General features: G+C 34.1%; 1 protein-coding gene across 3 annotated transcripts in view; it reads left to right on the top strand.

The window, feature by feature from the left end:
* ADAMTSL1 (ADAMTS like 1) overlaps positions 1-18,781 on the top strand; it is a gene marked incomplete at its 5' end in the record, with an annotated part of 470,451 nt that overhangs the window by 35,244 nt on the left and 416,426 nt on the right. For 2 of the 3 annotated variants that reach the window (XR_014687385.1, XM_084504895.1), the window contains one exon: positions 18,062-18,066. The exons of the other annotated variant lie outside the window; for it this stretch is intronic. Coding sequence is in view for 1 of the 2 variants with exons in the window: in XM_084504895.1 (XP_084361021.1) it covers positions 18,064-18,066 (3 nt within the window). Of the gene's footprint in view, positions 1-18,061; positions 18,067-18,781 lie in introns of those variants that run through there. 3 annotated transcript variants of the gene reach the window in all.

Below are 18,781 nucleotides of genomic sequence, written 5' to 3' on the forward strand. Positions count from 1 at the left end.
TTGACTGTGGAAAATGAAAATTTGCTCCTTTTTAAAAATTTTAGACTAATTTAATATTTGCTTTAAAACTTAAAAAAAAAAAAATAAAAAAATAAAAATACCAAGTGTCTAAATGACCTATGAAAGATTTAAGATAAAATTAACTTATAACATGGGATCTCTTTAATAAGGGAATATGCAGAAATGGCAGTTCTAGCACTGTCATTAAATAATAATAATAATAATAATAATAATAATAATAATAATAATAATAGTAATAATATGAGTCTATGTAGGGATTCCTGTCCCTACATTATTATTATAATATAAGCTTATTTTAAAGTGCACAGCATCATGTTCAACACTTCAACTCTTTCATTACCTCTGACCAGCTTCTGTGTAATGTTTTCTCAGCTGTAAAGTGAGCACTCTCAGTGACACACAGAGAAAAGGACACAGACTCAAGAACTGAATACAAGACTCCTCATTCAACTAATCAACTAATCTCAATTTTGAGACCATTTCTTTTTCTTCCAGTTGAACCCAGTTTAGAAATGATCTATTGTTTCTGGATCCGTAATGGATTCTGTATCCAGATATAGACTAGGATCTACAATGTCTGTAGTGAGTTATTCTATTTATACATCTATAAACACTGAGAGAAAAGTGATAAATTTATATTAAAAAAAAAAATACACAAAATTATGTAATACTGGGTATTTTCAGTCTCCATTAAAGAAACTACATAGATATAAATATCATATCTTACATTAAATTGCTTATCCTGTATTTACTACTATTAGTGTTACTTTCAAATTATGTAAGTAGAAAAAACAGTAAAAGATATGTTCTTCACAATGAGTTGTGCTTGCTACATACATCTTAGTGTGTCCATTGAGAGCATACATATTCACTGGTAATTGTTTTCTGGATTTTCATTTGAGCTGAGGCATACCTGTGCTTGAACACCCCTAGTACTTTGGGATAAAAATGCCACATGAGAATATATTTTCTATTTTCTGATTTTAAATTCATAAGAAAAGCTAACAGAAAAAGTGACCTTAACTATGTTATCACTTATTGTGAGACAATATTGTATTTGGGATCTCCTATTATACATACAGTTGTGCAGCCAGATGACACATTGTGCTAGATCTTTTTTAAATAAAAACTCTTTCCGAGATGAAGAGTATAGTAAAGGTTAATAATATTATTTTCCTGCAGTTTCTTTTTGATAGACAGTGACTTCATTTTCATATTCCAGAGCTTTTACCCTTGTAGGTAAAATATCTAAGCCTAAAAATACATGTATACGTGTATAACACATGTATAGAGGTTCTATAAAACTTCAGAGATGGCAACATCATGCCTAGCATGGCAGCACTTCTTAAAAGAAGTTTTGCAGAAGTTCTTATGTGAGAAACTAGCAGTCTCCTGGTGAAACAAGCAGGATGAGGAAGATTAGTAGCTGAAGCAAGCTGTAAAGAAGCAGAACTAAGATCTGCTCAGATCATCTCAGATTCTACTGAGAGGAGTAGAATTCTGTGATTCAGCACGGAAGATTGGATGTCCAGCCTCACTGAAGCTGAAGGTCTTGTGATCTGTAAAAACATTCCTTGAAATACAAAGCAAGTAAGGTGTTTTCACCACATTGGAAGTAGACCAGTACTGGAAAAACAGTACTGACATTTTAGGGAAAACAGTACTGACATTTTAGGAAAAAAGTTCTTCCTGCACTGTTGGGGATGGGTGAGAGTGGGTAGAAAGGTCAGAATGTGAGCACCTGGGGAAGGCTAGGCAAAGACAATAGTCTGGCAATTCAACTACTGGAAAAATTATAGGATTCCGTGACAAAGGACAGCAAATCAAATGGGTTATAAACTTTACCAGAAGGTGTAGTTGTTTCACTATAAGCACTGGTGTAGGTGGTTTTCTAAACTGTAAAGGTACCATCAAAGGATAACAATCACAGTGCAGGATGTAATCTTGATCATTAGGTGGATTCAGCAAAAACATTCTGTGTGTAATACGCAACTATACTACTACATGAAGTATGTTATAGGCCTCTTTCTACTTGTAAGAAATTCTTTATTTTCTTACTTACTGCAACAGACTTCGTCTATCTGGTATGTCAATTATATATACCTGTAAATATTTCTACTTAAGCCTTTTAAGCCACAAGAAAATATTTTATGTAAGATGTTTTCTTTGGTTTTAGGTGGGGATTTTTCTAATAACTCCATGTAAGTTCCTGGAATATTAATACTTTGAGACTTCTGAACTATTATCTCTGGCTTCTTTTCACTTGTTAGTTTGAAAAGTCTGAGTTTGTTTTCTCTGTCCTTGGACAGGACAAATGGAACAGACATTTAATAAAAGAAAGATCAGACCACGGGAGGCAATCAAACTGATGTACAAGATTTTGTCCCTTCTTTTTTACCTGTGCTACCACTACAATGTCTAGCCTACCTGATAGTGGTAATGCTCAGGAGGTATAGGACTACATCCTGATGGTCCTTGAATCCTTAGTGGGATTTGGTTTCCTCATCTTCACTTTTATTGAAAAGCTGGATTTTACAGAATGCCCTTTCATGAAGGGCAAGATTTATCTAAAATGTTATGAATGTCAGTGCTGAAATTCATCTCTCAGCCATGCTGTGAGACATCAGAGAAAGGTCACCACATGATATAACATTTGAAACAGAGAGTCTCATAAGATATGTTACCAAACACCTATTAAAACTTCTATTTTCAAGTAACTACCTGCAGATTTTCAAACTACATTCTCTGTGGTCAGATTTGGGGTTGTCTTGTGAAGTTCTGAATTATAATCCAGCCATAAGTGGGATGTTGATGAGGGAGAAGGATGCTGTGAACAAACAGGTTATGCACAGACACAAAGAATCTTTCAAGTCTGCTGATGTAACTCACCATTGCAACACAAAGCAAAACATATTTAGAAACTTCAAATTGCTTTATATTCATAATGACCTCCTTAAGGCAGAAAAGTTTTACCAGGGTCCCATCATTGCAATCCATGTTAAAATTTTGGAAGTCAGATGGAAAGAGAAGCAACCTGTCACCTTGAATTCCCTTGTACAATATAACAATATTATATGCAATTGCAATTCTACACTTATCTTTCAGAAAGTAGTTGACCACAGTCTGCTTCCTCGTTTAGTTAGATTCTTGAGGTATACTCCTCAAAATATTCTGTTAAGTATAAAACACTGAAACCTTTCCTCTTCAAGCAAAGATATTGAAGGCTTAATTTTAATGTTATATATCTAATTCTGAAAATATGTAGTATTATTTCAAATTTAATCTACTGTAAACAGTTACTGAGTTTGAGAAAACTAGCTTTACAGTGAGTATGAGAGTCTAAGCAGTTAGGTGATAATGGATAGCACATGTGCCAATTAAAACCAGGCTCAGCAACTTACATGCTGGAATGCATTTCAGTATTAGCTACACTGTTTTGATACTCAGAATTGGGTCTCCACTGGTTTCAGTGGGTAGGAAAACTTTGCTCTTTGCTGAAAACAAATAAGCCCTGAGGGTTTCAAATTTTCTGTGAATCAATGGGTCCTCTTGTCTCCTCTCTTCTTCCCCAGTTGTGTAAAAGTATATTCCACTTTCATATCTTGCCAGTTTAAGGTCCTCTTCTTTTTATAGTACAAAACAGTGGTCTAGAAAAGAGTACATATTTAACAATATATTATTGCTTTCCAGAATTATTCTGACCATGCTCAGCTCTTTTCTGTGAAGAGAGAATTTGTATGCTCCTATTCATACAGGAAGAGCAATCCACCTACTAATGTTATTCCACCGTTTTTGCAATAGCATAATCTACAACAGTATGAGAGTAAGGCAGATTGTTTTAAATTACATTGTCAGTGGACTGTTTTAAATTACATTGTCAGTGATTTTCCATATAAGGTCCATATTTCAATTTAAATATGTTAATGAAAATGATTATTACTAGATGTGAATCTTGATTTTATTTTTTTTAGTGATTTAGCTGCCCTGGTAATGCCCACAGCCCACTAGGTCCACTGTGATGTTCACATTTTGTCACATAGATCTATAGTATATATATAGACAAAGTTGGTTCTGCGGTTTGTCAGTACAGTGAATGAGACAGGAGTTCTGTGGATAAACATGTGGATAATTAAAGAGTGCATCTTAATGTATTCTTATAGGCTTAAGAACGCAGTGACAATTCTGAGTGAGTTGATTTCCCACTTTGCAAGAATGTGATCATTCACAAACTATGATCAGTCTTGGCTTACAACTAGAGGCATTCCTAAGCTAAGTACAGAGTGTGGCTCTTCAGTTTTACAAAAAATTCAGGGAAACATTAGCAAAAATGTAGCCTACAAATGTAAAATATTAGTTCTGCCTTGAGATACTTCATATTTGCAAATATTATAGTCTGTCACAATTCAAACATCTTGTTTTTATTTTTGAATAATAATCTCCAGGGTACACTTGCTGTTAAATCTTAATGTAAATAACAGCTCTATCTAAAAATGACATTAATGAAGAGTGCACAATAAGTGAAAAGAAGTACACTGTCATTTTCAAGTGCTAATGCATAGCTGAGATAATCCTTCTATGGAGTGATGATATTATAGCAAATAATGCATGATAACATCTGCCAATATGTTGATTTGACTAACTCAATAGTAATTCTTCTTGTTTCATTATGTGGAATGCCATTACTTGGTCAAGGTCCCACTGTGGTCATTGGAAGCATACATTATCCTCATATGTTACATATGATGTATGTAAAGTGCAGAGAGCTGGGGCAGGCTGGTGTTGTTACTGGTAGGTGACACCGTGTCTATATAACAGGCAGACTAAGAACACATGTTGGATGGTAACTTTTTCAGTTTTATATGCAGTATTATTAACAAATTAACAAAGTGGTTGTATTAGCAAACACTCTTAGCCTGTTCTGAGGGCTGGATTGTTTACTCAACAGCCAGAAGTGTCCAAAAGCAAAAAGAAGCATTCAGGTACAGTCAGTGTCTAATAGTTCTTGACCAGGTTCTTTTAAATAACACATACAAGGAAAGTGAAAGGTTATTCCACTGATTTTTATTGCCACTGTTTACAAGCCACTGTTACTTGAGAAGTAAGCTTTTGAAGAACTCCAGTAGCATCACTGACTCCAGTGAAAAACCTTCTCTTGAATCTTAGAACTTTGCTTTGCTATTTTATAAATGTAGTAACCATTAGTAAGAGATTTTCTGTAATTTTTGAGATTCAATTGTAGATAACATTACAGTGATTTCATTTTTTGGAAATCATGGTTTTGAAATGTATTAGTCTGTTTGTTTACTTCTTTGAATCTTATTTTCATAACTTATTCAACCAAGAAACTGAAATATTAAAATCAGGGAGAATTATCCCATACTTTGAAAGCTTGTTATAGATACTCTATGGATATCCTTTCAGTTCTACCTCTCCACTTAAAATATACCTAGAATGAAGTTTAGAGTGTTTTACTTGAGTAAGAAGTGCTAGAAAGATGTCTTGTTTTAGTATTTCCAGGTCTGGAATACCACACAGCAGTGGTAAAAGCCAAATAACCTAAACAGAAATGATGTGGTATTCTTCTAAGCTATTATGCAGTCTCACCTCTCACGGTTAGGACAGTGGAATTATATGAATATTATGAAAGATAGAATGGAACATAGGAACCAGCAACTTGGCTTTCAAAAACAAAGATGAATTTTTATTTGTTAGACAGTCAGAACAATTTTATTCTTGACTGTAAAATTCATAACCTTGATGTTGTCTTTGACAAAACAAACAAACAAACAAACAAACAAAACAGTTTTCAGTATCACTTGGACAAATCCAGTGTTATATATATTTGAGATGTCAAAATAGTAGTAATATTCACTGAATTTATATTTTGATTTCATAAGCATGATGGAATTCCTCATATATTCATTCATCAGCCACAAAATTTTAAAAGTATGTATTTCTGAGGGAAAAAAAAATTGAGATGGAGTGTAAACAAATATGCACGGGGAGGAGATAAAAGCCTACTAAAATAGGTAAGCTGATTTTGAAGAATAATATATGGGCGGATATAGTTTTGCTTTTGTTGTTTGTTTAATTGGAATGGAAAAGTAAGCCTGTTTTTAACTCTAACAGACTTTCCATGTAGTTTCACTATCTTTCCCATTGTTCTGCCATTTACCCATCTGTAAGATCAGGTTGGTACTTAATAAACATCTTTGGTTTCTAACTTTTATTGTGTGTATGTAGGCTGCAAAACATAACAGAACCATGGTTATATGAAATGGTCATCATGCTGATGTAGTAATGCTCAAAGATGCAAATAAGTGTGGAAAAACAAAGCAAAACAAAATAAAACTCTAAAAACATTACAACAGAGAAGAATTTGTGCTGAAACAATGAACAGGCAATGGGTTCATCAGTTACAAAACTGAATTACATGCTTAACTGAACAAAAAAATTGTGAATCACATACAAATTTGAGATTTTCCTTTTTCTGTTTTCTGTGTTGTTTTTGGGTGAATATTTTGTATGACACCCTGATGACATGAATAAGACAAAATCCTTGTCACCGTGAGGGTAGAATTGTGCCCAGGGTGCTATCTGACTAGGACATAAGAATCTGAAGACTGGGTGAAAACAACAATCCATCAAGACCATGCTATTGATCTCTGACATCAGGCGACAGTGAGAGCCAAGAGATTTTAGGCATGCAGTGCAGGTACACAATGATTTATTTTATTTTATTTTATTTTATTTTATTTTATTTTATTTTATTTTATTTTATTTTATTTTATTTTATTTTATTTTATTTTATTTTATTTTATTTTAAATATAGGGCCTCTGGCTGTTTGCGTCTTAGTGGTGGATTATTTAATGACTGTGACCAACGATTCTTTGAGTCTGTGTATGCATCTGTGTATAAATATATTTGTTTCTTGGGATTATACAGTAGTAGTAGTTAGTTTTCAGTGTGTAGTTTATTTGCAAGCTTCCATGATGTTCCAAGATGAAACACCTCTTAGAAATTTTAGGTGGTCAGTAGCCAGTACCCCACCCCCCACCATAAAAACAAACAAACAAACAAACAAATGAAGCACTCCCCAAAAGCTGAAATCACAGACCAGCTTACACATGGCTCACACAAACAATGGATCAAGCAGTCACACCAAAACTGCTGAAGGTAATTTATTACAGCGAATGTGTTGACTGTTAGTGGTTTGATCCACATACGATTTTTAAAGAAAATCAGGGACATTTGCAGGAATTAAGGACTAAAGAAGTCAGCTATACTCTCCTCTCATACATCTACATCTACACTGGGAAGAGAGTTTGATATCTTACTGGAATTGTTTAGCTTAGAGCTTTTGCTGACTTTGCCTGAAGCATTGGTTTGCAGGAATCATAAGTGACAACACTGACAGTGGTGGATGAGAACTGTGAAATGAGAAGATTGAGTGATGGTGAAGTAATTGTCAAACCAAACCATTAAAGGTTTTTAATTCTACCCATGCCACACAGATACTTGGGTGTACGACTAACACAGAGTAATTTGACTTTATACATATACCAAAAAAATTATTGAAAATCACTTTTTCTTAAGTCCTCATGCAGTTTTATGGCTTCTCCTTTGTACATTTTTGTTATGGTTGGGTTGTTATCCTCTAGTTACTCTTTACTTGCAGATAAAATTACACACTAATTTGCATCTAATCAACAGAAATAATGTTATTTTCAAAGGTACGTTATCATATTGTTATTTGCAATAGTCAGAGTCAAGCAAGTGCTGACAAGCCACTTTGTGTGGCAGTTTCCTTGTCATTAACCTAGTCTGGTCTAGGCTTTGACTTCAAAATAGGAAGTTTTGCAATGGAGCTAGCAATTCTAGCTTGGTCTGAGCATGGATATGCTCAAGGAATTTACTTACATCTGTGTTAGCTTTTTCTTTTTTTTTTTTTTTTAATGCTTTGAAGTTCTAAAAATTGAAACCACAGTTTATGTGGTTTAGTCTTTAGCATAAATAGCACTTCCTGTTTATCTTCTGTAGAATTGTTTTCTTTAGATTTCTGTTATTGACATATATGCGATAATGCATGGCCATACACAACAATCTGGTTTAGGATTTTGAGAAAGTAAGAGTGAAATGCATAAAGCTAAAAAACTGTAGTGTGTTTTAATATATGAGTATATATACATATATGTTAGGAAGCGTAACTGAGGTCATAGGAGTCTTAGCTTTGGTACATCTCTGACTTCAAAACTCAACAGAGTAATTTTAGCAATCATTTTATATATATATATTTTTTTTTCCACACAGGAGAGATGGATCACTTGTAATATCCATGAGGTCCTCCCAGGAAGGAAAATTAAACTAGCTCATGGTTTAAAAAAAATGATAATAACCTCATTGCAGGTTATTCAGATAGGAAGGAAGAAATAACTATTACTTCCTTTGTTAGTGACAATGAAGCTTTAGTAAAAAGAATTATAGTTATTTATGACATTATAACAGAATATCTTGGACAAAGTATCTGTTAATTCTCTGTCAAACTACATGAACTTTGACTTGTTTTTAGTTTATACAGATATATTCATCTAATTCCTCAAACAATAAAAAGGAAAGCTTAGAATACCTCTGAGAATACAGCATTTATCATGCTTTTTATCATAATTCTATTTGTATTTGGTGTCTTTTTTTTTTTTTTTTTTTTTTTTTTTTTTTTCCTTTTCTCTTTTTTCTTTTCAAGCTCCCTCTTGTGGAACTGTGTGAATGTGAAATCTTTCTTTGGAAAGAAAAAGTTTACAATTGCCCTGGTTGTGGAGAACATATTAAATGTGAATTCCAGCATTTTCAAGGAAGATAAAAAATCATAAAAAATTCCTTTGTAATTCTATGTTACCACTATCATTCCCAGAGACCTGAAATATAGTTTTGGAAGATGTGGGGTGACCAACAAGGTTTGTTGCATCTACCTGCACTGGAAATTGAACAGAATGATTCTACTGAAGTAAACTTTTGTGTAAAGCATTATAGATCTTTCCATGTGTAAAACTGCTTGCAGCTGTTTGTGGGAAGATATCTGTGAATTTTCAGAGGCAGTATGGGTAACAGTTGTGGGCAAGATATCATAATTTATTTATTTATTTTTTTTATTTAATGGAATTAAAAGTGACAAAAACAAAACAATACAAATAAAACACAGAATGTCTGATACAGCATCTAGGATGCAGGTAAGTCTTTCTGAAGAGTTGATGGCTATTTTAACTTGGTTACCTAGACTAAAGTTATAATGACTTATATATAATATATATATTATTATATATATATAGTTATAATGAATCCATGGAACTATGGTTTTCACAGCTCCGGAGAGTTACCTCTTGCAGTTTAAAGTATCAGTCACTCAAGGCAATGGTTTCTTATCAGGCATTTCCCCTTCTTTCTCTGTCAATTCTGCAGCAGTTGTGACAAAAACACATACACTACAATAATAGTTTTCTAACACATTTGGATAAAACACCATAAAATCTGTCATTCAGAAGTATTCATAGCTTTGCTTTGATGGACAAAAGCATTTAGCTCTGGAGTGCAGCCATGAGATAATCCTGGTATAAAGCATGCCTGAGTATGCTCAGATGTTTTTGTCAATAGAACATTTTCTTCCATTTCTAAGCAGCATAGAGTTCAATGATGTTGCCCAGCTAAGAGAGTCTTTGTTGAGCTGATGCCTTACATTTGTTGTTTCTGCCTGGCTTGCATAAAGAAAACAGAACCCTTCCTTCTAAACACATTTTTTCTGATGCCCATCACCAGAAAGCATCAATTTTTCTCATTTTGGGTGGTCATGATCATTACCTTTTTGGAATCTTTGAACAGTACACTACTGATATGTGGTTGGTTCTTGTTTGTTTGTTTCTTCTCCTTCTCCTTCTCCTTCTCCTTCTCCTTCTCCTTCTCCTTCTCCTTCTCCTTCTCCTTCTCCTTCTCCTTCTCCTTCTCCTTCTCCTTCTCCTTCTCCTTCTCCTTCTCCTTCTCCTTCTCCTTCGCCTTCGCCTTCGCCTTCGCCTTCGCCTTCGCCTTCGCCTTCTTTGTTTGTTGTTATTGTTGTCAGAAAATGCAGATTCATTAAAACTGAAACAAAAGGTTTATAAGATTTTTTTGATCATGTTTTAAGCATATTTTAAAATTCTCAGAAAAGATGCGAGTGTTTTGTGTTACAGCAGCATTTTGTTTTGAAACATCAACTATTTGAAAAAATATATATATTTTGAAGCTATACTAATGAAAAGTGATAGCCTCAGAATTACTTTTTTTTTTTCTTCTTATATTCTTAGGTAATCAATTATAATAATCAATTAGATTTATAAAAGAATTCTGATAATGAATATTTTTTAACTGTTTCTACTCCAAAATAGCCTGGCTTCTGTATCTAGGTATTAGATCTTTTTATGCTTTCATTTATCAGTTGAGTTCTCTATTCTTGAAACTTATGCAGGCACTTAAAATTATGTTGAAAAAATCTATTATTATGTTAGTTATTAAACTAACTTTCTGAAAGCATTTGCTATGAACCATAATGTTTCCTTGATTCCTCACATTATTTTTGTAGTCGATAAATCCATAACTTTTTTCATAATTTATGTATCATTTCTGAAGTGTCAGAAATGAAATGAAACTGAGTTAAGTGGTCCAATGATAGACTCATCAGTAAACATGTGATTGTAAAACAAGCATAACTAAACTTTTATAAAATCTTCCAACAAGAGAATGTGGATTTGGTATTCATAGTGTTTTCAAATTTCAAAAGAGGAGGTGCACATTTGTACACATACAAAGATCTTGGTTAAAGATCTTAACCTTTGTTAAGATTCAAAAATTATCTTGGTTAAGATTCACAAGTAATATAAGGGCTAAATCATATACATAGCATCTCTTAACTAGAGGATAAGGCCTTTAACTCTTTACAGATGTAAGTGAATTTTACTCTATTGGACTGAAAGTAATGTCAGGGTCTAGAAAACAAAACGTGACAGAAGTGGCTCACTAACACATAATCCCTGCAGTGAAAAAGAAACAGGGAAGACAAGACCAAAATTCTGCTGATTTGCTGATGCAAATAAAACTCATAGAAATAAAACCAGAAATACATTTTTCAGACTGCAACATTGAAATTCATAAGATATCACAGATTTATTATGACATAAAGACACTAGTGTCATTATGACATAATAAATATGTCATTATGACATAATGACACTAGTGAAATGAATATCCTATTTGAAGGAAAGAAAAAAAAATGGCTTAGAGGAATTTAAGATCTCTCTTCCTAGCCATTTAATTTGGCTTGTCAGTTACCAGCAGGCATGTACAGAGTTGAATGGCTCTGATGTTGCATTTCTTGTCCATTTCCATCAATGGTATAACAAATCCCAGCACAGAACAAAAAATATTATATGATTTTGAGTGAAATCTGAAAGGATGTCATTTGTTAGGTGACAGCAGTTTCTGTCCTTGTGTCCTTCTGTCCTAGTTATGAAGACAGAGTTGTGCTTAAGCAAACCACCTTTTAATCAAGAATAAATGCGTTCCATCCATGACATAACTTCATGAAAGTAAAGAGCCAGAGGTGGACGAGTACCCAACATTTTATTACAGGACTAACTCTAAGGTCGTTTTTTCAGACTGATTGTAAATTGATTTTGCAATTGCCTTTACATAAAATTAAATAAAGATGTCTGAGGTGGTACTTTGACCTGAAGAACTTATTTTGTGTAGTATGTAAAATACATTAGATTTTGTACTTGCAGACTTTCATTATTGTGTGATACGTTGTAATTATCAGTACGGGTTTAAAGTAATACATAATTATTTCTTTATTTTGAATGATGCTCACTTAAACAGTGCAATTAAATATTGTTATCACTTTAAATCAATATTGATGAGTTATAAGATATAACTGTACACAACATTTGAAAGGATATGATTTATGGTTAATTTAATACACCAGGGGCCATTCTAACCTATTTTAACATGTGAATGTTGTTGTCTGTTGGGGTATGATTCAACTGCTATAATTGGTTATTATTACTTACAACTTATAATTGGTTTGTATAGATATGATGAGGTATCTGCTGAAGAGTTTTATACAGTTGCCTGAAAATATCAGGTATGAAAATAGTGACTTTCTCAGGGCCAGATTAAGTAAAATAAACTACTGGATAAACTGTGGATAAACTGTGAAGCTCTGACTTATCTCTTAGTCTTTCCTTTACTGGTGTTCCTTCCAGGTGTATATCATAATTCATTTCTCATGCAAGGATGGAATATGGACCTGTGGAAATGTTCTGTTAAATGTGAACAAATAAATAATAAAATAATAAAATTATTTATTTTATTCAAAATTGCAATGCTAGTGTGGTAGGACCATAAATGGAATTCATAAGTTTTGTGACTTACTTTGGATTGTACCTTAATTTTTTTGCAATACCAAAATTAATATATGGTCATAGGTGTTTTTCCAGTGGATATAGTTGGAGCTTTGACCTGCTTTGCTGGATGGTAGCTAAATACATTTTTACTCTCCTGACTCATCCTTACATAGTCAGTACTTCTCACCAGTGCAGGAGAATTTATCCTGGAAAAATGTAAATGTTCACAAAATGACTAGTGTTGCATAATTTAAGGATTTCAAAGCATGGAATAGCAACAAATTGCAAATGTTTACTTGCCATTTTGTGTGTGTGTGTGTGAACTAGGAAATACCTCTGCTTCTTAAAAGCCTGGTGCTTAGTGATATGAATAACCTATTTGTTATGTAATTACCTTTGAGGGGGCTGCCAAAACAACAACAACAATAGCAACAACAACAAAGCCAAGCCAATAAGGTTGAATTTCCCTGAGCTCAAGCACCACAGCCAGCTTGGTAGCTGTGGAGAAACAATGGCTTCATTCTGTTGCTGTTTTGCAGTTGTAGAGGGCAAAGATAAAAGGGAACACCAAGCCAGAAGCTGACTGTTATCCTCCCTCCTACCTCCTAGCCTAAGTAAAGGATATTTTTGGCATCACTGAAAGCTGCCAGGGAGCTTTTATGCACACAGTCAAAATTTGTGCTGCAAGATATTTTTACCTCAGTAGGACAGGACCAAGGGGAGTTCGCAGAAGCTAGTGTTAGAAAGTTAAATAATGAACAAACCTATGCATTCTGGCCAGGTAGTCATTTTGTCCTTGGCTCAACTTGTTTTGTAATTTTATGGAAATTAATAAGTATGATTTATTTCTGAGACATTTTTAGGTAACTTGCTTTAATGAAAAGTCCAAGGAGTGAAAGCACAGATAGGTATCAAATAATTTTGTTATTTTGAAATCAATACAGATAGCAAAGTTGGAGGTTTTATAACCAAGAGACCCACTCTAAGTGGTGGAACCAACTGGCAACCATAAGTAAATATCAGAAGATTATATTGTGTCTGAAAGTGACAGAGAAAGAAAAAGACTTTCTCCTGAAGTGGTGCCAGCAGGCAAAGGTGTGCATCTTGAAAGTTATCCTAAAAACATCAACCTATCTGTTCATCCTGTTACCTTATAAACTCACTTGTCAAAGACTTTTTATTTGTTTAGCTGCTGAGAATTAGATACTTTCATAAAACATTTTTCCCATCCCAGTACAAAAAAAATGCATCTATGGTGGAACAAGCTTCTCTTGCACTTCTTAACATGTTTTTGCACAGTATGATGCTTCAAAAGAGGTCTTTGTAGCCTAATACAAGGTCTACATTAATACACAGATAACATCCTGAACATTATTTTTATTTCCTGCAGGGCTCAGTTGAAAATATTTTATTTTTTTATTTTATTTATTTATTTGTATGTTTATTTATTTATTTTCTCCAGAAAATGTTGGTATTCAGTTAGCTTCCTAAAAACATTTAGATTGATGGGTTGGAATTTTTCAGTTGGGATTCAGAAACTGATATGATCATACTTAAGCTTAGTGTTAGGATAAGTTTGGTATACCTTATCTGCAGAACACTGAGTCCATATACTTTTTTTTGTTTGAATGTGATTGCTTTGAATTGGCTGAACCATTACCTTGTAGTAGGATCAGAGACACAATGAATGATTGACATTGGGTCACTGAGAGCAAGTTGCCAAGGTCCATGTCTAGACAGTTTCTGAAGATCTCCAAGGAGGGGGACTGCACAAATTCTCTGGGCAACCTGTTCCAGTGCGTGGTGACACTCACTGGAAAACCGTGTTTTCTGATCATGGAATAATAGAATGGTTTGGGTTGGAAGGAACCTGAAAGACCACATAGATCCAACTCCCCTATCCTGAGTAGGGACACCTTGCACTAGACCAGGTAGCTCAAAGCCACCTGGTCTTGAACACTTCCAGGAATCCATCTCTCCAGGCAATATGTTCCAGTGTCTCACCACCCTTTAAGTAAAGAATTTCTTCCTTATATCTAGTCTAAATCTTCCTTCTTTTAGTTTAAAACCATCCCACCTCCCCTCCCACCCCCGGTTTCATCATGTCACGATCCACCTGAGCAAAAAGTTGCTCTCCGTCTGTTTTATAAGCCCCCTTTAAGTATTGAAAAGGTGCAATGGGGTCTCCTCTGAGCCTTCTCTTCTTCGGGCTAAATACTCCCAGCTCTCTCAGACTTTATTTATAGGAGCTGTGAAAATTATCTTGACTGTGATTCTCACCTTCCATTCAGGGGAAGAAATTTAGCATTGTTTTCCCATATCTTACCAGCGAATTCTGTTGGCGTGTATAATTCCCACATTTTTCTGTCTATCTCGCTCCACTATGGTAAATGCATTCTTTGTAGGATCAGTATGATTTTTGTCTGCATAAAAAGAGATACCTTTGTAGAATTTTATATTCTATGTATATAGACCAAAATATGGATTAAAAACAGACACTACTTTAAGGAAGATTTAGATGGCATGCCTTTCATACCAACAAGCAGATGAACTAGATCTGTTATGAGGGCACTGGACTAGAGGACTTTTTTTTCACATTTATTTGCAAAACTCTCCAAGCAGTTCTAACATCTATTCAGTATCCATTCAATATACTTAAGAAATTGAAATAAAAGAGCTGATATCATGATATCTTAAAAAAGACAAACATTGGACAAAAGATCTCACATTCTTCAAGAAAAAAAAAAATCAAAACTAAATACTGTAAGGGTGTGTGTTTTTTTTTTTTTTTTGCCTTTTTTTTGTTTTGTTTTGTTTTGTTTTGTTTTGTTTTTTTCTCTTTTGTTTAAGATAAAGACCAACAAATAAAGCTTCATCCTTCTTTCTTCTATAGTTGGTTTTACATTTTTGCCAAAATGCCCACTAACATCTATATTTGTGTGTTTTCTAGCTGGGTTAATGTGTGTAAGTTAATCATCTTTACTTCCAAAGGTATGTTAAAAAGAGCTACTAAAGCCCTCCAAATTTGGGGCAAGTCCAAATGTAAGTAAAGGGAATGCAGAAAACAACATATTTCTATTTATTTACAAATCATATCATGTCAATTTAAATAAAAATATAAAGTGCAAAGTGAGAGATTCTTGTCTTCAAAACTTCTGCATGAACCATCTCTAGCACAGAAAAATTAGAGGAATTAAAGTCTCAAAGGGCATATAATTCTTAGTGAACCTAGAGAAGTATTTGTTGGCAAAGTATTTGTCTCACTACGGAAAACAGTATTCAGCCCTGTGGCTGGATGATGAGTGTTCTTCTCCAAATAAGTAAAAGGACAAGATGTCATGATCACTCATCGGCTTCAGTTTTTTCCTTAAGTAGTGAAATTTCCAGGCAGAGAATAAGATTTTTCATTAAAAATGATAAGACTATCTAAACCAAAAATTACAAAAAAATCTCACACTGAGTTTGCATTTACTGAGTGGGAACAAAATTGCTGTTGATATGGAAAGATATTTTAAATGAGTAAAGTAATATGTGAAGTGAGTGACAGACTACTCTCAAAAGGGACATACCACTGAATAATAGTGACCACAGGCATGATCAGTTTAGACCATATAGGCACAATGGAAAACATAGGGGAGTTTTCTTAATGCCTGTATATAATGAGACTTACATAAAAGCGTGGTTTATACAGCAACATTTCATAGTCAATCATTTACACATCCCTTCTTTTGAGGCATTTCTTCTGTTTTCTACCTCCATATGTCTTCCTCGATACCGCATCTAGAAAGACTAAGATATAAGACACTGGCTTATGATAGTTCTTTTGTATATTAAAACCTTTTAAAAATCACTTATTTCCATTGATAGTTCAAACAATTTCAACTGATTTGCCCCAAAGGTGCATTCTTGCATTTGGAAATACACAATAACTTTAAAATCAAAAAATAAACAATTTTAATACTTATAAAGAAGAAACAACAAATTTATTAAAAGGGATAAGTTACTTTGTTTTTCCTAAAGTCCATTGCTTAACTGTTTACTTGAACAACTATATGTATTCTAGTTCATTCCAGTTCAGTTCTGCCTTTCATGTCTTGACACCCTGTTCTCTATAGAGCAAAAAATTGCCCTGAAAAGATATTTGGTTCATGTTGAAGAAGTATATTTTTGTACATTTGCACTTAATACCTGTAAATTTAATTCCTACTTTGCATAAATGAAAATGCTAAAGGCTATGGGTTAACACCATGTGATCTCCCAGGATAATGAGTTCAGCAAATGCTTGATGAGGAAATGAAGAGTTAGGATTGCAAGCACATAACTTAAACTCTGTTTTCTTGGAACTGGCAGAAGCCACTGGAAATTATCTGTAAGTGCTCCTGTTGCATTCATTATGTTCTTGTGTCCTCCTACTGTAGCTATGTTTTTCTGAGATGAGGAACACACTACAGTGCAATCTGTAGTCCCAGCTTGGAAGTCACTTGTGCACTTTCAGTTGGCCAACTGTTGCAAACTATTCTTCTAGGGTTTGCCTCTATATCTTTGTTTTGCCTGACCACTCTGGTTGTCCAAGCAAATACATAGATTGTTCTCAATAAGTCTAGGGCATCTGCTAATTCTTATTGCTAACACCTTAGTAATATATTCATTCAAAACTATATCCAGCGTTCTTATATACCTACTTTCCTCATATCACGAATAAATAAGAGTGCGACAAGCTTATAGCCTTGTGGAAATCCTATATTTGTCTGTGTATCAACTTTTGTTTCTTACACTATTCAGTGTGCAAGTGATTTCTAAATAATCCTGTTTGTATAAAGAATGTGTGTTAGACTGTGGTTAGATATACATTGCTGATAATTTGGTTTTGTAGGCACATGTAGTCATGAAAAGAATAGCTCTTGTGGTGATATAAGGTGATCTGAAATATGCTACTCTCCCGTCCCATACTTTTGAGAATGACCAAAAGTTTAAAATACCTGGCACAATTCTCCTAAGTGCTACTGAAGCTAATATATAATTTCTTAAATAGACATGCCTTAAAGTGCAGTAGAAAAGATTTTCAGTGAGCTAGCTCATTATCTTCATTCTGACTTTATTTTTTCCTCACCCAAAGGCAAAATTTGAAAGGGAACCTCTAAGAAGGGTGACTGCCTTTATTCAGTGTCTATCCTCCTTCTTTTGACTTCTGACCTCTCCCTTCTTGTATACCTAATTGAGAGATGTGATGTACATAAATATGTCCCTTTCCAATTCTTTAGCACTTTCTGTTTGAGGCGTGTGTCCACCTTAGTTCTTCCTAGCTTTCCATGCAGTCAGAGGGACCAGTTTTCTGTTAGTGTTTTCTCTGATGGTTACTGGGGAAAGGTTACACAGAGCCAAGTACACATGGAGAAAAAAAGTGGAGAAATTCAGGACAGCTCATGTCCTTTCAGTTTTGTTTCTAACAATTACAAGGAACAAGATTGGTTACGTAAGGAAAAATAAAGAAGAAAGAGAGCTGGAGTAAGAAAAGAGTAAGTCACATCTGAAGGGGCAGAAACTTTTCCAGACCTGGACTTCTGCGGTTTAAAATACAGATGCAGAAGAAACTGCATGAGGAGTAAGGAACCTCTGATGATGGTGAGACTGTTTTAAATCTTTTGCTCTTTGCTGTTGTAATTATAAAATGAAGTGAAACATACACATCAAATCACTCAATAATGGAATATTTTAAGGGAGCAGGCCTTTTGGTTATTCTGCTCACATGAATTGGTTTGTGATGCTGGGTCCTGCCTGATGAGAGATTTTGGCTTAAGCATTACAGCTTTTGATTTTATTCTTCTCAAGGAGAATTAAATGCTCTGCAATAAAACAGTCAAATGAGGTTTTCAGATATAGCAAAATGACCAATCACAGTTTGAGCAATTTAAAAAAATACACTATTTGTACTGATCAATTGCTACTGAAGGGAATGGTAACCATTTATTTATTTATTTGTTTGTTGGTGGGAGGGACATGGGGAGTTGTAGGTTTTATCTTAGCTTAGCTCATTTGTCTGAAAGGCTGCTGAAGCTCATGAAATTATGAATGGCATGGATAGCCCATGAATAAAGAATAGGTGGTTATTATTTTTTCCAGTCCAAGAACTGGGGAATCATCAAGTTATAATGGTATTTGATAAATTAAAAGCAGGGGGGAAGGAAGGCAGGAGGAGGAGGGAAGGGACGAAAAGGCACTTTTCTTCAGGATGTACATAATTAAAGAATAGAAAGGTAAAAATTAAAAGTTATGTGGATTAATAGAAGAAAACATTTGGATTGCTATTAAATATGAAGATATTCCTTCTGATCAAGGA

This window comes from Aythya ferina, assembly GCF_964211825.1.
Source record: "Aythya ferina genome assembly, chromosome: Z".
Taxonomy (NCBI): domain Eukaryota; kingdom Metazoa; phylum Chordata; class Aves; order Anseriformes; family Anatidae; genus Aythya; species Aythya ferina.